The sequence below is a fragment of the Rhea americana genome, unplaced genomic scaffold (genome assembly GCF_003343005.1).
Source record: "Rhea americana isolate MKP2758 unplaced genomic scaffold, rheAme1 scaffold_210, whole genome shotgun sequence".
NCBI lineage: Eukaryota > Metazoa > Chordata > Aves > Rheiformes > Rheidae > Rhea > Rhea americana.
Window position 1 is genome coordinate 1,183,326 of NW_028186259.1, and position 25,232 is coordinate 1,208,557.

Genomic DNA, 25,232 nt, shown 5'->3' on the forward strand with positions numbered 1-25,232 from the left:
CCTTCTTCCTGCAAACCCCATGAGGCTGGGTTTTTGCATTGTTGCTTTGTTTATTAGCCAACCTAGCCAACTGTGTGTCTGGTGGTCTTGAAAAACAACACATATTTTAGTGACTGCTGCAGGCATCTTTAAACAGGCTGCTTCCTCTGCAAAATTAATTGTTGCAAAATGCAGTGCTTCCCCTGTAAAGCTCTGCAAACTAACACTCAGCAGTTTGGGTGGATTATAGATATGCTTCTAGGATCTAAGGAAAAGAATATAGTTATACTTGCAGGATGTAATTCACATTTCTTTTTTAATTGTGTGAACACAGGCAGCTAGTCTCCTTAAAGGTAACTGCTGTCAAGCCTAGAGAGGTTGTATGATGTAGACCGATGTCCTAAACTCTGTCCTTGACTTACTCTGGGGGAGCTCACTTCCCCTGCACCTTCCCCTATTTCTCCTGCAGCCTTCTGGGTTGACTATTAATATCAGCAGCTTTTTGCAGAAGGTACTTGAAAAGTTTCTGGACAGATCCTACTAGTGATAAAGCCCAGCTCCTGTCTCAGATCTGTAGSCACCACTGATATAGGAACGATAAAGGAGAACGAAGTGGTGCCTTGCGAGCAAAGGCATGATGTCTGAGCTACTGAGATTTAAGAAGAGGTACCTCCAGAGATCCCAGGTTAGGAACCTGCCTCAGTTTTGATTCCCAGGTGCTCAAGCCTAGTACGTCATTTACCATGGGACAAATCTCTACATTTAAATATATTTTACAGTCTTTCTAATGCATTAGCATTCCACAAGAAAAGGCAAATTGGCTGAGAGGGACCAARCACATGGATTGTGAGAAACTCCCTCTGCACTAATTATCCACCTAGTAGTTTCTCTTTGTCTTCATCAGCAGTATTTAGAAAGTCCTAATTACCAGAACTTCCCATTACAACACCTTGGTTTTTTGGACCAATAAATCACTGTCAGACCTCAAAAGGCTCCTGCAGATCACTAAGCATCCTTACAGAATTTTGAAAATAAGGTTGGAAAGGACCATCCAAGGTTATTTAATCCATTATTTCCTGCTCTACCTGGATTATCTAAAGACGTTTGTATAATCTCTACTGATATGGGCTCTACAACCCACTTAGGCAATCTATTACAGTGCTCCACTATCCTACTTATAACGTTACCTCCCCAACATCTGAAGTTATCTTTTCTGAAATTTCGGTCCATTATTTCTGACCTTATGGACATGGGGAACAATTTATTCCTTTCTACTTTGCAAYAGTTTTCTATGTTTTTGAAGGCAGTTCTCAAATCTCTCATCTATTTCTTCTCCTCCAGACTAAGCCACCCAACTTTGTCAGTCATTCCTCATAGCTTCTGTTTTCTAAATGCCTAATTATTCTTTTCACCTTTAACTGATAAGTTCCTAAATTAATCCAGGGATGATGTGTGCACCAGTTACTCAGGCTTCATGCACCACCAGGGGTTTATAGATCACATCTTAAGAACCACAGTCGAGCAATAGTAGCCTCACCATGTCAAGGGTAAAAGAAGCTCATGGTCAGGTTTAGGACAACATTTGTGAACAGAAGAGTAGACAGGTGGATATTAAATCCATAACCAGACTCTTAAATAGAGGTTATCTGGTGTTTTTTTGGTCACTGAATTATTTTTCAGCTCACAGGGAAACAAAGGGACTCTCCAGATAAAAATGATGACATTTTTCTAAATAGCACCTTAAACATACGACTTCAGTTTTAAAAATAACAAACCCAGTGTATTGTCCTCAGTGATTAAAGCTTAGAAAAGGAGTCAGGAATTTCTGATTGTAAGTGTGAGCTCAAACTATTAGCTGCCACCTCTTCAAAATGAGTTACTGTCCTAAGGGTCAATATTATCATCACTTGTCCACCACCAGGGACCTGACTTTGCATTCATTTCTTCACAATTTCATTATTCTTGATACATATATATATATATACTTTATATTTTATGTAGCCRAGTATTGATGTATGTCTTTTTGAAAGCAGCTGGAGAATTTAGAAAAAAAGAAGTAGAAATGGGGATATAAAATGGTAAATTCCATTTCCTGCAATAAACATGCACAGTGGATGGATTTGGCTCAAGGTTTTTTGGATTCATCATAAGGAAAGCAGTTGATCTTCTCCATGAGAACATAGAAGATAATGCTTGACAGACGTATGTATTAGTGAAGCTGTAGGCAGAGATTAGAGATTCTACTACATAATTATCAAGTAATAGAARTAAGGCCACATCTAAGCAAGAGTCCATCTTCTGCACAGGCTTATTACCCCGCTCAGCATATCTGAATTTCAGTACGAGCTTGCCCATAGTTAGCAGAGCTGACCCTCTAGCTCAGTAGATTCAGTCATCTCATACCTGATGAGCCACCAAGTGCTTATGATATGCACGTGAGTCATTTGTCTCCCTTTGGCATACTTTAGCAAAACACAACTTTTTTTCTCCCAAGAGGATCAAATGTACCTCCCAGATTTGTTCTCAATTTAAGATATGCTGAGATCTTCACCATGGATGTGTTTTCAGAAAAAATAAGTAAAAATCAAAAGCATTTTCTGATCATATTGTGTTTTTTTATAAAACGATAACTTGGTAACAGCTCTTTTAATTCCCTCTGTTGCCACTTTCAGCCCATTCTGCATGGGTCATTTATTGCACAAAAATAAAATTTCTATCTGTGAACAGAAAAAGAAGCTTCAGTGGAAAACAATAAATGTTTTAGGCAAATATTTTTGCTGTTTTCCTCCTTTTGAATCTAACAAACCTGCATTCTCTTCTCATACATACTACACATGATTATACATAGCAGGCATGTTATAGCAGCTAATCATGATCCTTGGAATATTAAATATATATATCTATACATACATACACACATATACATACATATATATATGTGTGTGTTTGTGTATAAATGTATGTATGCATGTATATTTTAAAAAATGCAAAGTTTTCACACAGTTTTAATCCTAAATTATATTGTCAGCCTGTGTGCCAAAATGGTATACTACCTCTACTATTATTTGAGAATTGTATTCAATATCAAAAACTATTAGAAGAAAGAAAGTTCTATAAAAATACTTGATCCACATCCCCTGGAATTTTAGGCTGTTTACATCTAATCTGAGATTCATGTTTTATCCTATTTTTAATGAAATCTAGTAAATCTCCATATATTCAGTCATTTAACCTCAGTTCTATGCATTTGGGGGAGTTTTTTTACACAAATAATAAACAAGATTGAGTGTTTAAAAGTCTGTCCAAGTTAGTTTCAGATAAGCATTAAATATGAAATATTTTCTTTTTGACCTAGAAAACATGCTTGTTATTTCTTGAAAGCAAGGAAGACATTTATAGGAATTTCACAGTTTTGGATTTGTCTGGATTGAAAACACCATGTTGTTTTAGTTATCTGTTGTCCAGATTAAAAGATCAATTACTTACAAAGCACTAATCCTGTCATCAATAGATTCCTACCAAAGCTGATTCATTTTTTTTCAATAAAATTCTTCTTCAGTTTTTTAGATAATAAAAACACTTGGGAATTGTTTTGTTTAAAATAAAAGTTAATATTTTAAGTATTCAATAAAATCCTGAAAAATGCTCCAGGCATGTTTTTAATAAAAAAAGTAGTAAATAAAATACATTTTTGGCTGATTCTACTTAATACAACCATACTTTTCAACCTGCCTAAGCAGGGTGGAGTGCTTTGAGATTCAGTTTGGCTGTTAGGATTTGTGAACGATATACTTTAATTCAGTGATCAACTTTGGGCAAGTCTCAAATTCTGTACTCTGCCAGGGAAAGCAGTGCTAAAATATATGTCCATCTCACAAGGATATTACAGATCTAAACTTCACTGATGCTTCTGCTGTATCTGGAGAACATACAAGGTAACATTAACTTTTACTAATGTAAGAAAYATTTATTCACAGGTATGTGATGGAGTGCTTATTAAGAAAAAAACTTGCATAATGACTAAATCCTGCAGGCCTGATCCTGCTAATCCTTCAATAAATCAGATTTACTCTGATGAGTCAGAATATGTAGAACAGAGACTCAATTAGTTAAACTATCATAAAATAGGATATGCAAAGAAATCGCTCTCATGCAACCCTAAGGATCTTTCCACATCTCTTTACAAATCCAGCACAGAGATATTTTGAGAGCTGTGAATTATAAATAAGAAATAATGATTTCATGAGCCATTGGAAGATTATTCTTCTGGCTAAATTTGCAGCCATGCTAAAGGGAAAGAATCAGAAGAGGAARGCCAGACCTTTGGATTTATACAAGATCACCGAGGGCTGGTTCCCCCAGTGGATGAATGCAGTCAAAGGCACCTATCCTGAAGAATGCAGTATTTTCTGGGACGTCAGCCTGCCTGTATGCTTTAACACCCTGACATCTGAAGTCCTCAAAGTCTAATATTTAACTGTAAATATCTGCCGAGAGTAAAGGTCCATGTAGCAAGTTGCAATCTTTTCCAATAATTGCTTGGAGAGGGAGAATATTTTCCCCTCTAGCTAGGAAGAAAGCTGAGCAAATGTCTAYTCATTTTCTGTTTTCCTCAGCCACCTTACCACTAAATCAGGTCACTTACATGGATAACATCTTAATATTCAGATTAGCTTATTCAGCCTGTATTGCTTTAAAAATATCTAGAATGTGTCTTCAGGCAGACAGGAAAATACAGCTGTCCACAGGCRATGGCTCTAGACTAAGACTAGATGTTGGATGTGCTACTCAATACCCGGTACGCATCATGGGCAGTGGGAGCATTGGGGCYGAAACGCCTCTGTGAATCCCTGGGACTAGGTGTTTCTTTCATCTCTCTATCTACCCTGGTTGCTCAGGCATCCTGCATCCTACTCGACAYGCAAAAATGCCTTGCAGAGGATGATCCTCTGCACCTAACGTCTGCCCTTCAGGTCTCTCAGTGTTCACSAGGAAGGACACTGGAGGCAATGAAAGGGGGCTCAGATGAATCCTCCATCAGTCTCTGACCTCAGTAACATTTCCACCACTGGAAGATGACAAACTTCAACATCCCTGGGAGCTGTTGTTAGGTTACAGACACATGAGGCACTTGCACAGTTTGATAACAGAGTTCTGATATTGCAGATAGCTAGAAAATAATTAAAAATTTAACTACAAAACAATGGTTSTATCAGCTTTCTGTGACATGGTTGAGGATACAACCTAGAGGTAGAAAWCAGCTGAACTCACAAAGTCTTTTCTTATCCATCATTCCTCAGCTAGACCCACTCATATTTATAGCTAATTCCTCTGTACAGCTTGTGATCCTAGTATTTCCTGTATTATTTTATCATGTAGTGCTCAAGGCCTGGCCCCAAGCTCTTTTGTAAAGGGTTTAGTATAGAGATGAGCAAGAGCCTTGTGAGAAAAACATTTTCTCATCCAAAAAATGGCAGCTCAAAGAGATTAAAATAATTGCAAATCGATGTCAAACTCATTAACTTGTTTTGGGCAAGGCAAAAAAATGACACTGTGGAACTTCCTTATAAATGATTTAGGAGGTTTTGTTGGAAAACATTTAATTCTAAACTTTTTCAGCATTATTTAAAAGAAAGAGGGAAAAACAGCCAAAATGTATCCTTAGTTAAAAAATAATTATGCTTTGTTTTACTCAAAAGCACTTTTTGGTTGTTGTTCCTGATGGTTTTAGCATAAATAACAGTAAACAAAGTCTTGAATCTGTTCCCTCCCCTCATTTTTTTTCTCCTGAATTCTGTGGTTTATCCAAGAAAACTAAAAATTCATCTTTACATGGACAATCTACTTCTACACTTCTACAGAAAGCCTCAGAGAAAAGACTCAGTCCATGACCCAAAGTGCTAACACAGCAGGTAAAAGAACAGACATGTAGGAAGAGGGGAAAAAAAAAAGAAGAAGAAGAAGGTACTTGATTAAATATATATAAATATAGCTGTTCGCAAGTGCAGGAAGCCAAGTGGTCCCACCTCAGTATGTAATACAAAGATACACAGAAACACACAAATGCACGTATATGTGTCTAACATATTCTACTTACTCTACATCAATTGCATCTTGAATTAAAGACATCATATGGATTCATAAACATTAATCTTGTGCCCATTGACYGACTATGCCCCAGTCATGGTGAGCTCAGACTACCTACCCCACAGTGCTACTCCTGGAAAATATCTGCCTGAAGGATACAGAGTGTTTTTACTTTTATTTGCCCCGTGGAAAGCAGGATATCTAGCAATGGATGAGGGCCAACAATTTCAAGCTGACTGTCCAAACTATACGTTTGAATGGATGAAGGTACAATGATGAGGACAAGGAAAGCAAGAACCACTCATTTGGAGGAAATACATGTCCCTGAACTCTGAAAGTGGCAAGGATGTTGTGTAGCTACCTGAAAAACTATCTACATTTTGGGGGCTTTGTAGAGTTAGCAGAGCACCAAGCACTATGTTGCAGTGCTCTCATGAAGCTCTCATGAAGGTTGGACTCAGGTTTAACAAGACACCAGGTAGCAGCTGATGACCACCTAGATGATGTAAGCATCAAACTCTCATCTGGGTTCAGGCAGGGCAAATTTCCAAGGGCCAAATTCAGCTTATTGACATCATCTGGAAGTGATACTACACCAGGGGAGAATTCAGCCCCACAGAAGTCCTTTGGGAGCAGGAAAGTCATTTTTTTTCTCCTTATTCTCTAGTGCAGGCACCTGCATTGCACTGCACAAAATATTCAGCATTACAACTTTAGAGAAGGTGAAAGGGTTTGGGGGGGGAGCAGGGAGAGAAGGGAAGAAAACAGCCATGAATTTACCTTAGCATCAAGCTGTGCCTTTCCAAATGTCAACCTCAAGATAAAAGGAACCGCAGGTCAGAATGAGAAATGCGTGGGAATTAAACACAGAAATGGGAAGAGAGAGGAAAAAAAAAAAAAATCCCCATTCATATTTGGGCAGCAAGAAGAAAACACTGCAATTTTGTTACAGCCTCGGAGGCAGGCAGCATTTACCATATGCTGTCGCCTCCATTACAGGAGGAGATAAACCCTGTGAAGTGCAGGTTGCACTGTCAGTGCCGTTTAGATGGTGGGGATTCCTATCATTCATTACGAGTTTGTGCCAGGGTGTGCTAAAAAACATAAGAACCTAAATAAAGTCCAGATTCTGCATGCACAAATATGTATGTATTAATGTACAAGTGTTAAGTGATAATACTCTCAGGATACTAGCATTGGCATGCAATTCATAGTCAGGGCAGAAAAGGTAGAGCAAGAAAATAGCATGTTTGTGTCTAGCCAACATATTAATCAGTCCTCTAAGCAGCCAGTTAGAGAGGGATCCTTAGAGAAAAAGCCTTTACTGGGTACACATTAGACATTTTGTTTAAAGATTAAAGTTCTTCTTGTGTTTAATCAGTTTTAGAGCAGGATGGGAAGCAGGATTAATTACAGTCCCTTCCATCAGTCTCCCATACTGCTGGAGTCACAAATGATGCGCTTTTTCGGCAAAATGGCCGCCGTCAGCAGCAGGCTCAGGAAATGCTAATTGTAATTAAGGAGTTTATTTGGAATCACAGAGCAGAGTTTTAATCAGGATGAGAATGGAGCCTTGCTGTGTGAACTTTCAGAAAGTGGTTGCAGAGCAAAATGGGTCTTTTTAAACCAGAGAAAGGGTTCTTTAGACTTCTGGAATGAGTTTTCAGCTTGATTATCTCCTCTGTGGGATATGAATAAAAATCCTTGCTGGGCCAGTGGTTGTTATTATCTTGCCCTCAATTAACAGTTACATGGTGCGTCTTACTCAGTGCTCTCAGAGCCCTTCGCAAAGGGAGGTAAGCTCTGATTTGGTCTAACAATCAATAAATGAAACCATAAAGGGCATAAGGATGACCAAGTGATATGATTCTGAAAAAAAAAATAAATAAAAAAATAAAGCAGAGAGGCACTGCTGGAAACAGAAGTGTGCAGTAAGATCCCAGACTTCTGCAGTGCATCTTACTGCCTCAATCCTGGAAAGACACCAATCAATCTAGGATCGCAGCCATCCTAAACTCAGGCATAGGTCTCAGCCAAAGCCTGCGGATGCACTCAAGTTGTGTCGGTGGGGTGTATCAAGAACTTTGCAAGAACTCTAGACAACACAGGGACTTACCAGCTTGAGCATAGAACTGTGTCCATTGAAATTCCGACTTTGGGAAAATGGAAACAGGTGGTTCTAGGTCCAGGATACCTCCATCCAAATCCTTGAAAAGGGCCTTTCTTGAACTTTTGCATCTCTTCTCAGGAAATGTGATGTCCTCAGATGTATGTACACTGAGAGGCAGGAGAGGTAATGTCATTTTGAGGAAGGTGGCAATTGAAATGTACTGTTGCTTGGAAGTTACTTACATTAGCAGTAAGCATTCTTACATAGACAGCCAAGGTTTTGATATTTATTAGGTGAACGAGGATGCCTATTTAAAGAATGGAAATGGAAAATAAGGGGAAATGAATGAAAATAAAGCATATCAGTCAAGGTCTGTCATACTGTAAAGAAATCCAGTGCAATATTTATATTTTGGCAAAAAAAGACTCATCTGCATGCTAGCTTTTCAAATTTTGGCTGGGTTTGGATAGAACAAATCATCATCTTTCCAGTTTTACTCCTGTCCCAAATATCATTCTCCCTCAGGTTTCGCTTAGGCTGTTGTGGACCATCATTGCCCTTAGAGCCAGCTGTACAGTTGCATTTTGAATACCTCTGGTTCCCTCTTGGATTTCCTGATTCAAGGACTTTCAGTGAGGTAGCCATCAATATCCAAGTGCCACTAATCCTTGACCTGTGGTAAATCAAGCCATGTAGTTACTGGGCAAAGCAAAAAATGTGCACTGGTTGCTACCCCACTATGTATACAGGAATGTCTCTGTTGCAGTCATCAGTGCTAATGGGGTACTGTGGTTGCCCAGCTGTTCTTCACACCCACTGAGTGACTAATTGTTTATTTTTGTTTTCAGATTGCTGTACATTGTATATAATATTTTGTTAAAAAGCMCTAGCTGCTCAGTAGAGAGGAAAGTTCTTCTTGTCCTTACCTGGGGTCTCTCACCCATTCCAGGATGAGGAAACCCTTTGAAGGGTCACCTTCACATGAGCAGGAGAAAGCATGAAGCAGGGTGAAATGGCAGAAAGTGTGAGAGAGGGAGCCAACAGGGAGCACACATCATAAATAAAGGCTTGGAGGTTCCTGGCACAAACAAGGAGCAGATCCATAGCTGAGCCACAGAGGACACATCAATACAGGGGGACTAGAACTTTTCAGGGACCATTCTTTTCCTGTAAGACCAGCTGGACTTTCCATGTGCATAGTGTTAAATCCCCTTGGTGTCTACAACAGCATGGTCACTTCCAAACTATCAGTCTGGGACAGCCTTTCGCCAGCACACAAACTATGCCCAGGAGTTGTCTGGGTCAATGCTATCTGGCCCAAGCCAAAGCCATGCCAAGGGCCATTTTAAATGTTGAACAGTGATGATATTCAAGTTCTGATGCCCAATTCCTTGTCTCTCTCTAATTTACTAGTATAAACATAGCCAGAACTGCAAGGAGACTTCTGCTAGGGATTCGGAAATGCTTGCTGCAGCTCAAGGAGTCACTTCATGTTTCTAGAGAGAAAGCAAACTTGAAAGAGAAAAGGCATCCTAAAAGGACACAGTAGATAAGGGTTTATGTTTCTATAAACCCTGTTTGGTTGGTTGGTTTGTTTGTTTTCTCTTGCACACAGCAGTTTGGAATTGTCTCTGAAAAGATCATTGTCCTAATTTATGTTCTAATAAAACTGGTTTTGGAGATTCAATGTAATTTTGGTGTGTTTGATACTCTTAAAGTGAAGTGCAGATGGATCTTACCTCAAAGCTATGCTTGAGACAAAGTTTCATCACCCAGTCACAAAGATCTGATAATAAGTGATTACTCTACCCACTATTGTCTCTCAAACAATGATTAGCTATTTCTCTCTTCCTAATGGTAAGCTTCTAAGAATAGAAATAAATCATACTTTAAAAATAATAATAAGTTAAAAAAGAGTGTTAGTCCAAACCTAAAACCAGAAGAAAAAGGGAAAGGGAAAGGGAAAGAAGAAAAAACTCTTTATTAAAACTGATATTTCTATATTAAACTATAAATCTGATCTCCTATTGCAAAAGGTGACGAGATACAATAATTTATGTTCCAGCACAGTCCATTCAGTCTATGCACACATGTTCAAATTGCTACATGAATACTCTCTAAATCTTGAAGAAAACTTAGTTACTTGAACTTAAGTTGAAAAAAAAACATTATTGATATTTTTAATGAGTTCAGCAGATACAGGCAGAGATTACAGTGATGGCAAAGAAATAAATGAGCCAGTGCATCCAGACAGCACAATTCAAAAGAGATGGAGAGCAAAGATGGTTCCTACGATTCTGAGAGCTAGTTCTATTCTTTGGGATATCAAAAGATCCATCACTTCAGTTGGTTACACCTATCAGTGGGTCAAACAAAGTGCTTCAAGCTCTTGTCATATACCCTGATGTTTCTCTAGCACCTCCTGCTCCAAAGCAATTCCCACTTTCTTCTTGACAGGAGATATCCATCAAGATATCCCTTCAGGATGCTAAAGTAGAGCAATGAAACCACAGCATGGATCAATCACAGTAGTTACAAAAGGTGAGTTAAATAAATATATGCAGATAACGCATGAGAAGTACTAAAAGACGTAATCTCCCTCAGAGGTCTACCAGACTACTGAGAAAGATTCAGTAATCCACGTGCATTCATCGGGTTTGAAAATCACCAGCTCTTGCAGTGGACATTTCAGCAGCTCACTAACAGCATAATATTGTGAGATGGGTACAAGAGTGAAACATAATGGGAGCTGACAAGCTGGACAGATCTCAGAAATCTACACGCAAACTAGTGCCCAGAGCAAAAAAGTAAAAATATAGAATAAAACAAAAGCTCTGGCAGAAGGCTGGAGGGGCTTCAAACATAGCAGTGTGGGACACCTCCAATTATTTTTGACTGGCAAGTGGAGTGCATGCTGGATATTTTTGCTACTTCAAGGCTTTCCTGACATAGCCTCTATATTGCGTTCTCCAGTTATAATAAATAAATTGGCATGTGGTTTCCAATGTTTGAACTGCTGCAACCAACAGTGACTGAAGGTTGCCAATGAAGCTCTCTCCCTCCCTGCTCCTCATTCCTCCACACACAGCCAATATCCTCCCTGGGCATGAGCAGTCCTGGCACTCATTTGACATCTCACAGCCTGCCTGGTACTGATCAACATTCCTGATGTGATCTCGCAGGCAAAAATCAAGCTCTGCTTCCCAGACTAAAAGGACATTCGCTATCTCCGGGTTTTCTGCTGGAGGACCTGACATTTTTGTGAAGCCTGAGAGTCAGAAGTCAGAGATGCTCAGGTCAGAGTCTTAAAAAAATGGGATATGTGAACCTTGTTTTGCTACTCAAATGTTAGTAAAAGGGAAACTCCAAGAGGAGTGGCCTGGAGATGTACCTTGAGTAAATTCTTTGAACCTCAACTCTTTAAAAATTGCCCTAAAACAACAGAGATTTTTTTTTTCCTTTAGATTCAGGCTGTTTTGCTTGCTTGTTTGACGGATGTTTTGACTTGTTCATTTTTGGCAGACATTTTTTGCAGTATGAGAGCAAAACAGAGACAAAGGTGGGACTGCTCTGTAGCTAGACATGCAGTTTAAAATTGTTTATACTCTCCATCCAACAATAAAGACTCCCAAAATGGGAGGTACTTTTTTAGCATAAATAATTGAAAACAACACTTTAAATTGGAGAATATTACCTTGCTGGTGGTTGATGAAAGTAGAATTTTTCTCTCTCACTGACTTGTAACATCCTTGATCTCTCCGCTGTGATAAGAGGCATGACGCCTAACTGGTCAGCATTGGACATGATGCAGACRTCTCTGTCTTCACTATAGCAGCTCTTTATAAAACCAGTAAAGGTGACATCTGGCAATAATTCAAGAATACCAAGCAAGGAAAAGTGGTTAGATGAGTGAAAGAATTAGAGTGAGAAAAGCTCTGTTCTATGTCTTTTGCCTATGTTAAATTGCTATTATATATATATTTAAATAATTTTTCATCAGACTTATTGCATTGGTCATAGACCTTCAGTTTTCTTTAGAATGTTCCATAGCTGAAGTTATATCTTAAGTTGGCATAAACCAAATCATGCCCATAGGAAATGCAATCAAAAGATATGCTAATAAGTGAGAAAGCAACACAAGCAAGAAGAACTAATGGATTTTCATTGGCATCAATAAAACCAGTTTAAAGATAAGCTGCCATTGATGGTATATCCACCTGCCATACGTTAATCCAAGATGAGGTGTGTCCAGTGACAYATACTTGGCTCTAGGCACTGCTTACGCAGAGCCAATACATATATGTAACAAGACTATTTTCTCCTTGGGACTTTGTCTCTGAAATTTAGCAAAGGTTTGCATCTAATAGACTGGCTGCTATAATTGAATCTTCAGAATTTCAAACTAGGACTTTGTAAAAGATTTGATTTATTTCTGGGAGGTCTGCAAGTATTAAATTCGCTGCATTTCATGCGTATATAAATTTCCCTATGCATTRTTTGCATTGCCTTGTCTGTATTCTTTTACTGTATTATATGTTGGATTGTCATCACAATTAAATCCATTCCAGAAACTGGTTTCTCTGGACAGGCCCTCTGAATTCCTTTCATTCCTAGATTATCTTGAAGTCCATCGGTTGTTAATGTCTGTGAGGAACCATATTTCAAAGTTTAGGTTTGCTTAGAGGAACGGGTATGTATGAAAAATATTTCCTGGTGCTCTTGCTGGATCTGAGTAGGATCCATAGATTTTAAAATATCGCTCRACATGTTGAATAGTCACAATGCCACTCATATTGCAACAGAGTGATTGTCCCACAGGGGTACATTAACTAACATATTATATAAATGAAGGACCTATTTATACATGGACACTTAGAGCAGGAACAGAGAGAATTACTCTTTTTAGAGAAACTATTCCAGAAGATCTTTAGCATGGAATCAGATCTAGGGGATGTGCAAACCGTGGCAAATAGTCTCTGTTTACAGAGTGCTATGTTAGTTCTCTGTGCTGCACAGTATGGAGAAGAACTGGAGTAACTCCTCAGAGCATGAATCCTGAGGATATTTGGGGTGTGTTCTGTAGGAAATTCCAAACTCTTTCAGATCAAGGAGTTAAATCTACCAGCCCCAAGGGATTCTGTTCAGATTTATTGTTTACAGGCTTCAGTGCTTTGATAACAAAGCTAAAATATAAAGTTCATGCATTAGGATATTGCTAAAGAGAAATACCAGTACTTGAAAGGGAAAGATAATGATTTAAATATGAACGTACGAATGACTGCACAAGTGGAGGCACTGAACAAATTCAGGCTGTAAAGCACAGCCTGAGAGGAGATGAGGCTGACAGGTGTCATGTTCTGCAGACAGAAATGCACATCACATTAACAAAAAAAGAAGATCCTTTTGGAACGGTGTGAACCACCAAAGCCATTTCAACTCTAAAACRCAGTGTTTCAGGATATAACTTGCATTCTCTTGTAGATCAGACTGGAGGAGGCTAATGCATTATTTCATCCTCCTCTCCCTGCTTCTTGTTAAACCATCTTCGGTTAGAGAGTGTTATCTATTCAATGGAGATGTCATACTTGATTATATGAGTATTACTTATCTTTCTCAGCATTAAACAGAGTGTGTTTTTTTKTTTTTTTTTTTTTTTTTTTTAATTTAAGGTGAGCCTGCTGCCTTCACTGGAACGAATTGGGATTGTTCACGTGATCCAACACCCAGAGAGTAGCAAGCAGCTTCTTACTCCCCCCCTTACATCTAGAGGCTACCAGTCCCTCAGCTCAGAAACCGTCCTGTACCATGCTACCTTCCATTAGTATTATAATTATTTTTCTTTCTCTTCCTTTCAAAGGACTTTTAAAGGATGTGCAAAACTACATTAAGCAAATGTCAATGCTGACCTGCAAGTAAGCAGAGTAGGGGTAAAAAATGTTTTTCAGAGTTGAGAGGCCTACGTTCAAATCTATGCCTTGCCACAAATTTTCCATGACACCTTGGACTAGTCTATTTGTCTTCTCTACCTCCTTTATTCTTCAGTAGAACACGGATATTGAGTTTCTCACAACAGCGGGCCACTGTAAGGTATAAAAACATTAAAAAATTGTGAAGTGTTTAGACCCTACCATGGGAACTATCTATCTAGGCTCTAATATTATGCATGTATTATTCTGGGAACTGTAAATTTCATTTGAATCAAAGACTCAGGATACAGAACTTACTTGTGCCCTTCTTTTACCATCTCAAAGTTACCACCTTCAAATAATAAAAGTCATGACTCTCTCTTTCTGTGAAGCTATTGGCATTACACTCTGTGTAAATCCTATACAAAGTGTACTAATTCACTTCTCAAACTTGGTACATTTAATTAGCTAGAGAGAAGAGCATTTGAGAGAAATGAACCAAATGGTAAAAAAATAAAAGTACAGAAAATAGGGTATGTTTGAGGGAAAGGGATGTGATAGCATGTGACAGAATTAAACTACAGTCAGTCCATGAAGGAAAAAATACTGAGTAATAAATTTTTTAACCGTATTGAACTGAAAAAGAATTCTGTTATTTATTTAATTGGTGCTGGGATCTTCCTACCATATCCATTTGCGGAAGCAGAAAGCTTCAGGTTTAATTGGAAAGATGTTATTATCCAAGGCACAACCTCACCAGAATAGCAAGCCAATGGAAGTGGAAGACCAACCTTTTAGCTTCATGAGTCCCAGTACCTTCAGACAATGCCCAAATTTATGCCATGGATTATTTGGCCTTTGGCTGAACGTGGTGGTGAACGTAGGCCACAAAATCCCAACCCGGCCTCTGCGGGGATAGTATGGTGGTCGGTCCCCAGATGTTAGATCAGCTGAAAGAGGTTTGATCCTGTCCTTGATGCAGTCAAAAGYTGAGCTTGTTGCGACAATGACAGAGTTTCTAAGTTCTATGTATCTTTCCCCCCTGTAGCACTGCTCAGCATATAGACAGTTCACTGCTGGCATGAGACCAACAGTGTTGTCCACCAGCACCACGTTGTCCATGATGACACTGCTTCCAAGGTGGAACATGATACCGTAGTCATAATTCTTGTAGGATAAAAATCCTGTGATTTTAGTGCAGGTCTTAAATCCATCTCCCCTGTATAGATGAACACCATGGAGACTTGAATGGGCCACATTTTCACTGCAGTAATCTCCATCAGACAAGCACTCTTGACCCCTGATATGGAAGGCAATCCGCTCAGATCCTGCCACAACATTGCCATGAAGGGAGACACCAATGACCAGGTTCACCTTGATGCCAACAACCCAGTTCAATAACCCTTCTGGCTGCTTGCTCAGAATTATGAGGTTTCTGATGAGAGAATGATTTTGCCCTTCCAGATCAATGCCAGGTCCAACTGTGTTAAATACCATGTTCTCATGTAACGAGATCCYGTTGCTCTTGACTGCTTTAATGCCACCTCCACAGCTACTGTGAATGCTTGATGAGACCATCAACGATCCTTGGGTTATATTCCTGAATTCAATGGCAGAAAACTGAGGGGACCCAAAGTTCAAAAATTCARTGTTTAAGAGTTGGAGGACACCTGCAATGAGATAACTATAATGAGATGGAAGCTTATAGTATTACATGAAAGCTGATCAAATGACATCCATTTAGATGCAACATGGGCACAAMATAGCAGATAAGCCTTGTCAGTGCATTGCCAGTTATGGGCATTTCTTCATAAAAAAATACAAAGTTATGGTAAAAAAAAAAATCTATCAGATACTGGACAACAATTCCTAAATATATCCTAATGTTATTTATGTAATGTTATCAGTACTTCATATGTGTTGCACAGTTGTAGTTTGCTGAGAATCATATAGCACATGCAGAAGGATACATCTGCTGTTGGGAGGGTCCTATCTTGGGCAGAATTAGACTGACTGTATAAGGATACGTGAGTCTCAAATACCTTCAAATTCCGTTCCACTGGAATCTCTGAAACGTCCCACCAGCATCCTCCCAGTACAAGCCACATCAGACTTGAYCTGCACATTGCGTGTTAGGAGCCCAACCTCTGCAGCCAAAAGGATGTGTCTACCATCTTCCATGTCATGGGAACGCCCTGGGGAGTTTCAAGAGAGAAAAAGTGATAAATGTCTATCATATCTATAAACCAGTGCTTCTGGGGACATCGAGCCTGACAGCAGGTGCATGACATCTCTGCAGAATCTGCACTGACATTCAGGTATGTTTTTCCTCCAGCACAGTCTACATGCATCAACACAACAACATAAAGGCCACCTGTCCATCAAATATTCACCAGGACCTTAGCTTTTACCAACATATTTTGTTTTTCACAAAAGAAGGTGCTAAATCTATTCCCTACAGCATGCAGATGCCAAAACAATGAATAGATTCACATTTCATTTTCCKAAGCTATACGTGCAGGAGACTTTCTTTGGTATATACATACTACAGAGCTGATCTCCACAAGTTCTTGTTACAATCAGGCTAATGACAGTGCTGAAAATAAAATTGCTACAGAGACTTGGCTGCAGGTATTTTCTAAAAGTATTTMTAAATGAGACTTTTGAAGGCACCCATGCATCATCTGTGCAGCTTAGAATTCATCTTAGGTAAATTTAGATATCTATAGATCTGATCTAGTTATCCAAACTGTTCTTCTTCTCTTTTTCTTTTTCTTTTTTTAATATATAATGGAGAGCAATAAGCAATACTCAATTGCAATTCATCATCTATTTTATATATCTACTTTAGAATGAGATGAAATATTAGTGAGTATTATGCTTTTTTCTGAATCCAGGTATTTAAGTAGTTTTTAATTCTTCCATCGGTCCTCTTTCCTTCTCAGCTATGCCTTACAACTGCTGTAGTTGTATATATATACATATATATATATACTGCTGCTCAGTATATATGTAATCATTTAATCTGAGGATACACTGATTTTATCCGTACTAATYAGCAAAATAGATCCATAAGTGTTCTGCATCTGAGGCCAACTGGCAGGTTTCTTCTCTCCCTTCCAAAAAAGGGAAGGCTGTGCCCTAACTACTGGAAATAAGACCTATCCTGTGGCATCCTTTGAGCTACATTCTTTGGAAAAATGCTAGTTGGCATACCAAAACTGTGCRAGGGAGGCTGCTGCCAGGTTAACACTATGGATGACTGCAGAACAGGACTCAGACCCAAGAGACRTTTAGTTTAGTAGTGTAGATACAGCCACTGAAAAAACTCAAAATATTCCTGAATCTATTCATTTGTCACATTAACTTTTGYGACCATTAGCTTGAATAAAAGCTGAGGAAAAAAAATATTATAACAAAAACCCTACTGTCTTTATAGCCTTGGAATTTGAATCACTGATAATTATTTTTTCTTGCTAGAGAAATGGTAATAGATTTCACTTATTTGCAATAACAAAATTAAATAAATCAATAGTGGATATCTTCTTACACTTAAATACAGATCTCATGTAATCTGCGTAGGAAATAGAGTTATAGCAGATTAAGAGATAAAGGTACCTCTCTGTGTGTATTATATCCGTATTTTATTTTCATTTGTGTGTTATATTACAAATACATCAGTTTCACTCTACAGAGTTGATCGTAATTTTTCCTTTGAAATTTCATTAAAGTTCTTTTTCTGCAACTTGAAAAAAGGAAGTTTTGTGAAATCTTCATTAGTTTTGACACGCTACAGAAATTGCATAAATGACCTAAAAGTCTTCATTTAAAYTTTACATTAAAGTTTCAATTGTTTTCCCTGTATGTTAACCAGTTGCATATAAACATATACATACAAAATGTATACAAGTATACATWCAAAAATCTATTAAACTTTCCCAAAATTCTCATGATTGAATTAATTTTATTCCCAGAAATTAGTGTTAGAATCCCTATTTGTGAAATTTTGAATATCGGATTGCAGCATCAAACAAGAAAAAGCGTATAGAGCAAGAAACAAAGATATATTAACAAAGTGGAATTAATCTTGGGGAAATATGAAATGGAAGATCAATGCAAAGCAACACAGAGTGGCTGATCAGGAGAATAAAGATTTCAGAAAGAAATGCTCTCAGGTGGCAAGCCATTTGTTACCAATATGCCTGTGGAGAAGGCGTTCATGAATCCTAATGCTATGACCATTTACTTCTTTAAGTGTAACTACTTCAGCTTGGTGGGCTTCATAAGAGGAAGAGCTGATCACAATATGCCCCCCAGGATTCCAGTCCACTTCATCCTCCACCAAAATCCTGCAAAGCACAGATATTAAATTTGATGTCATTGTATTATGAGAGAATTATGCTCACAGGTTTCCTAAAAAGAAAATGATGATCTTGCCAAAACAGATCTCAAAAACAAGCTGCAGGATATGCTCTAGGAAAAAATCCTTAGGGTTTACTGTATCCAAAAACAGATGTCTAAAATAGGATGAAATTCACCCTGCAATGCCTATTTCACTGCATTGATAAGGGTGAAACAAGGTATCTGGTTCCCATGTAGAGCTGTTTGGCTCAAGCAAGTTGCCTAACAAGGTCATGTCATAACATTTTAGGAGACAGAAACATCCTACTTGGCCTCCAGCTTCTGAAAAGCCCGTATTTTTGTAGGTGTTATATCATATTTGCCAGTGTGTCATGAATACTCTAAATCACTCCACACTAGACACCTGTATCTATAAACCTGACTCAGTCCCCTGCCTTTAGACAGATGGCTTCATTTCTACAGGGTGGGTCAGCTCTGGACTGTGACACTAAGTGTCGGGGTCCACGTGTAGACATGCACTTCAYGTTTAAGTTTCTGCTATAGCTAGTGGTAGTCAGTAGAGGGTAAAGGTAAATCAGCTCATTGAATTAGGTGCATAGGGCAGRGTTTGACTATTTCTATTTGAGATGAGCCAATATAGCCAAGACATGGACTGGTAGATATGACAGAAGTTGTAGGAGACCCATGCCTTTCTCAAGAGATAATGTGGAGGCCATAAAGGCCAGGGCATCTCAGATGAGCCCAGAGGCTATGTTTTGGTACATGAATCCTGCTCTTGGCAGCTGAATTGCCCTCTGGGCTCTAGTGACTTGAATTCCAGTGACCCAGACACCTCTTCAAACACTTCACATAGACACCTAAGTTTATGTGTTTTAATCTTGGAGGGAATCCCTTCCTTTGCATTTGAAGTGCAAAGTTTTTGGCTTCATACAGAGAAGATAAATGCATTTGGCAAAAGCGAAATGGATAATAACCAGTATCTATATATGCCTGGTAAATACTCAAAGGGTACTGCTACAAGGTGACTAGTTCTTGCCAGGTGATGATCTCCTCAGCTAATTGATGAGACCGCTGAATAATTTAGAGAATGGGTCAGCTTGAGGCATATGTTTGGGACTTTGACACATTACATGTAGCCACATTAGGAGTTAAATCTTAAATTTAGGCCCAGGTATACAATCCAATAGTTCAGCTCTTGTAAATGCATCAATCTTGCCTCTCTTAAATCCTACATTTCAAAGTCTAGTAAGAGGAATAATAGGCAAAAGAAAAAAAAAAACATGGTTTGTATCAGATACCATCTAAGTTTCTGATCTGCTGAAATACTAATATAGATCTTCGCTGTCTGTCTCCTTACGTAAATTAGTAATTCTTTTTGAAAGCATCAGTTCTTCTCCAACTCATTTGCTGATTCAGGCTGGAAAATTGAAGTGCATCTCAGAACACCTACGAAGATACAGCAGCTTCTCTCACTCAATACAAAAAAAAAGAAGAAAAAAAACTTCTTCCTTTATCTTTCATATTCTAGCACTGACTTGCCTATTTCCTGTGTCTAACCACATTAACTCCTAACTGGTTATTAGTAGGTCTGGAAATTCTCTTTTTCTTTTTTATAATAGAAAAAAAAAACTGTTGTTGCTCTATTTAATGTAGATTAATTCACTCCAAACACTTGTATCTTAACACTTTGTGATATTTCATATAAAACATCTGGGCAGCAGGCCAGTAGCAGCCTGGATCCATTTCATCTACGCATTTAGCTGGCATGCTTCAGTCAACAGTCTACTTACCCTAAACCCCCATCCTAATCAAGTGAAAGAGAAGAACTTCCAGGGGGTGATTCTGACGCTGCATCATTTGAATCATTGTCTGAAAGTATCTGTTTTTCCATGGACTACACAGGAATCCTAAACAATTTACTTACACTGGACACTGAACTTTGTGAGAGCTACCAACAAATGAATCCTGCCTGTGAGGACTTTGTGCCTTCATTCCCCATCTCTCCAATGGGTTTATAAAACACTTCCTCATCTAAACATGGACATTTCACSTCTACCTATAATGGAACTCTTCCAGTGAGTTTTGGTTAGGCATATTGGATTGACAGTTTTTTTTCTTTGAATACGTGCCTTTCTATTAAAAATGAAGTATTTGGCAAAATTACAGCAAAGGGCAATGAAAATTTCATGTAAGACAGAACCAACAATGAGAGCTCCAGAGACAGAGGTACCAAAGCCTTCTAACGGTGGCCAGGGCACTTTCAGGAGAGACCCACATGTAGACACCTTCTCCGATTCAGATAAGCGGCTTGAACATCGGCTCATAGAAAAACTCCCATTTAACAAGCAGCTGTGGCAACTCCACTTAACCTGCCTAGAGAGGCGGTTTAGGCTGAGTCTAGACTGAGGTTRTTGGTTCATGCTCATGTCGTTGTGTTGCTGCGGGGGCTGCAGCAGCTTACAGAGGGGCAGCAACAGAGGAGAGGAAGATTTAAGTTTTAAGCTACTTAAGTTTTAAGCTATTTTGGCCGCTTGTTAAATGAAAATTTGTCCCAGACAAATACCTTACCCTTCAGGTTAYACAGCCAGCTTTACTTCCTTTGAGCCAATTAATATTTAATTACTTACACAATACACACACACACACATATATGTATACACACATATATACATACACACATGTATATATATATGAAGACTTTAATAGGAGAGATTAAGATGTTCACTCCAGAGGCCACTTCTTAAAGCACTGTTCATCCCAGTTCTGCTTAATTCAGAGATGATATTTGAATGTAGGTTTCTTAAACCAAAATGAATATTTTAATCACCAAGCTATCAGCCATTTTGGAATGCATTTTTTTCCTTTAAAAATGAAAGGGAGATGAAGAGAGGAAAGAAGGGAAAGAGAGAGGAAAGAAGAACAGGATGACATAAAGAGGAAAGGAAGGGAAAGTAGAATGAAGAATCTTAACTTCATTAACTTTAGAACTAAAATGAATCTAAAATTGGTATAATTTTTCTTGCAGGATGCAACAAGGTATTTTTTTTCTGCCTAGCCATAGATTAAACAACACCAATCACAAAAGAAAGTAGCAATATTAATATCAGGAGCCCAAACTTGGTATCTGGAAGCATATTTTGGTCAAAACATCACCTTTCATTGCCAGGTGCAATGTTAGCTCCCAAACGTGTCCAAGACCTTCCAGGATATGCACTGTGAATTTGCACCTTTCCATAAACTCCTGAAAAAAAAAAAAACAGAAATAGGAGATCAAAGGTTAGGAAAGAGAAAGATTTCAACTGAACAGAACTCATTACTAAATATAACAAAAAACATTATGTATGTTAAAACATGTCTCTATATGTCTCTATAAAAATACCACATAGCTTCCTTTGAAATAGAGTGAACTAGGAAAAAAAGGCATTAATAAAACAGAATGACCATCATATGCAAAGCCAAGAAAATTGAGACACAGAAGTCCAATTAACTCAAAAGGGAATTGCAGGCAAAGGTACTTAACTTCAAAAATTTCTACCTAAGTCAACAAAAAAAAATTAAAAAAGAAATGAAAGGAAAGAAAGATGTAATCATATAGAATCATAGAATGTCTGARGATGAATGGGACCTCTGGAGATCATCTAGTCCAACCCCTCTGCTCAAGCAGGGTCACCTAGAGCATATTAGACATGGTCGCATCCAGGCGGGCCTTGAAGATCTCCACAGAAGGAGACTCCACAACCTCTCTGGGCAACCTCGTCCAGCGCTCCCTCACTCTCACAGGGAAGAAATTCCCCCTCACGGTCAGGCAGAACTTCCTGTGCTTCAGTTTCTGCCCATTGCCTCTTGTCCTGTCACACGGGRCAACTGAAAAGAGTTTGTCCCCGTCCCCTTGACACCCTCCCTTCAGGTACTTGTACACAYTGATCAGATCCCCCCTCAGTCTGCTCTTCCCCTGGCTGAAGAGGCCCAGCTCTCGCAGCCGTTCCTCACAGGGCAGGTGCTCCAGCCCTTGGATCACCTTGGTAGCCCTGCACTGGACTCTCTCCAGTAGCTCCATGTCTCTCTTGTCCTGGGGAGCCCAGAACTGGACACAGKACTCGASRTGAGGCCTCCCCAGGGCTGAGTAGAGGGGCAGGATCACCTCCCTCCACCTGCTGGCAACACTCTTCCCAATGCACCCCGGGAGACCATTGGCCTTCTTGGTCACAAGGGCACATTGCTGGCTCATGGTTAACTTCTTGTCCACCAAGGCTCCCAGATCTTTCTCTGCAGGGTTGCTCTCCAGAAGGTCAGCCCCCAGCTTGTACTGGTCCCTAGGGTTAGTTTTCCCTAGGTGCAGGACTCTGCACTTGCCCTTGTTGAACCTCAKGAGGTTCCTCTCTGCCCAACTCTCCAGCCTCTCCAGGTCTTTCTGAATGGCAGCACAGCCCTCGGGTGTGTCAGCCACTCCTCCCAGCTTGGTATCATCAGCAAACTTGCTGAGGAGGCAAGTTCTTGCTTCTTGCMCTTTTTGAAGACTGGAGTGACCTTGGCTTTCTCTCAGTCTTCAGGCACCTCTGTATTTCTCCATGACTTTTCAAAGATGATGGAGAGTGGCCTGGCAACAACATCTGCCAACTCCCTCAGCATTCGTGGGTGCATCCCATGAATTTGTGGATGTAASKTTTGCCTAAATGATTTCTAACCCAATCCTCCTCGACAAAGGGAAAGTCTTCCTATTTCCAGACTTTCTCTCTTGTCTGGRATTCCAGAGAGCTGCCCTTAGTAGTAAAGACTGAAGCAAAGAAGGCTTTCAGTAATTCTGCCTTCTCTGTAGCCTTTGTCACCAGGGCTCCCACCACATTCAGCAGCAGGCCCACATTTCCCTAGTCTTCCTTTTGCTACTGATATATTTGAAGAAGCCCTTCTTGTTGTCCTTGACATCCCTTGCCAGATTTAATTCCAAACAGGCCTTAGCTTTCCTCATTGCATCCCTTTAWACTCTGACTATGTTCCTATATTCATCCCAAGTGGCCTGTCCCTTCTTCCACATTCTGTGTACTTTCTTCTGTCTGAGTTTTGCCAAGAGCTCCTTGCTTAGCCACGCAGGTTTCCTGCCCCCTTTGCTTGACTCCTTACTCATAGGAACGCACTGATCTTGAGCTTGAAGGAGGTGATCTTTGACTAAATCTCTTGGACCCTCCTTTYTCCTAGGGCCCTAATGCATGGGATTCCTCCAAATGGGTCCCTAAAGAGACCAAAGTTTGCTTTCCTGAAGTCCAGGGTTGTGATCCTACTTATTGCCCTTCTTCTTCCATGCAGAAGCCTGAACGCCACTATCTCATGGTCACTGCAGCCAAGGCTGCTCCGAACCTTCGCGTCTCTAACCAGTCCCTCTTTTCTYGGTTAGGACAAGGTCCAGCAGTACACCTCTCCTCATTGGCCCCTCAACCTCCTGTGTCAAAAAGTTATCATCAGTGCTCTGCAGAAGCCTCCTAGACTGTTTGCACCTAGCTGTGTTGTCCTTCCAGCAGATATCAGGGTTGTTAAAGTCCCCCATGAGAACCAGGGCCTGTGATCTTGAGGCTACTTCCAGCTGTCTGCAGAGGGCCTCATCAACCTCCTCTTCCTGATCAGGTTGCCTGTAGTAGACACCCACAACAGTGTCACTCATGTTAGCCTGCCCTTTAATCCTTAYCCATAAGCTCTCAACTCRCTCTTCATCCACCCCTAGGCRGAGCTCRATACATTCCAGTTGCTCTCTCACATAAAGAGCATCTCCACCRCCTCGTCTTCCTGGTCTGTCTTTCCTACAAAGTACGTAGCCATCTATGACAGCATTCCAGTCATGCGACCATGTCTCTGTAATTGCAATGACCAAATGACCACCCACAGATCTCTAATTCTTCCTGTTTATYCCCCATGCTATGTGCATTGGTGCACAKGCATTTCAGAGAGGTGATGGAGCATGCAGGYTTCCCAGGAGAGGTGCAAGAGGATCCTCCATAGTCATGTCCCATACACACTTYCCCGGTTTCATGCACCTAGGGCTAAATAATCAGTTAATGTTTATATTTCTGATGTGTGAAAAATGCCAGCAGTTCAGTATTTATAATATTTTCTTGGCAAAAACTACACAAAAAGTTGATTGAAATTGACATTTCTAATTGAAAATACTTATTTTGATAGTAACTGTCTTTTGGTTGTTGAAAAATTTTCAATTTGTTCTCACAACACTGCTATGAAATGCAGCATTCGAAATATTTTATCTTCTAAGCCTGATGTTGGAAAGTCATACATGTTAATTAGAAATATTTTAAAATGTAATATTAGACTAGAACCGTAACTTGACATCTTCTCATGCAACTGCTCAACATAGTATCTATGAAAGCGTATCCTTGTGTTCTGTGGCAAGCAGACTATCCCATAAAGAAAGAGATTTAAAGTAAGTTGAATGATCTAGCATTTGCTGTAGTTTAAGAAGATGACGTGGACAGCTGAGACGTCTCATTTCACTCAAGATATTGTGCTAAACTGCAGCAACCATCTATCCGCTTTTCTAGCCCCTAAAATCATAAGAAGCCAAATTACTAGTTACAGTTATACTTGATCTTGCAAATAAATAATAATAAAAACCCTCTCAGAATCCATTTCCTTTTTCAATTAGCTTTCTGTCTCATCTTCCCAAACATCCTGTTTTGCTATTTGCTAGAATTTCCTGATCAATATKTGCAACAATTTCTCAATGTCGTTATGAGAAACAGACTGGTAATTTAAGTTTCTTTCTCTGAATTGCTCTAATATTCTGC

The 25,232-nt window shown here is 39.4% G+C and overlaps 1 protein-coding gene across 2 annotated transcripts in view; it reads right to left on the reverse strand.

The window, feature by feature from the left end:
• Nucleotides 1-25,232, reverse strand: part of PKHD1 (PKHD1 ciliary IPT domain containing fibrocystin/polyductin) — a 266,037-nt gene that overhangs the window by 63,207 nt on the left and 177,598 nt on the right. For both annotated transcript variants that reach the window (XM_085304863.1, XM_085304864.1), the window contains exons 53-58: nucleotides 21,598-21,685; nucleotides 18,277-18,431; nucleotides 16,125-16,277; nucleotides 14,874-15,752; nucleotides 11,871-12,039; nucleotides 8,183-8,343 (exon numbers count right to left, since the gene is read on the reverse strand). In XM_085304863.1, the coding sequence (XP_085160989.1) occupies nucleotides 8,183-8,343; nucleotides 11,871-12,039; nucleotides 14,874-15,752; nucleotides 16,125-16,277; nucleotides 18,277-18,431; nucleotides 21,598-21,685 (1,605 nt within the window). The remainder of the gene's footprint in view (nucleotides 1-8,182; nucleotides 8,344-11,870; nucleotides 12,040-14,873; nucleotides 15,753-16,124; nucleotides 16,278-18,276; nucleotides 18,432-21,597; nucleotides 21,686-25,232) is intronic.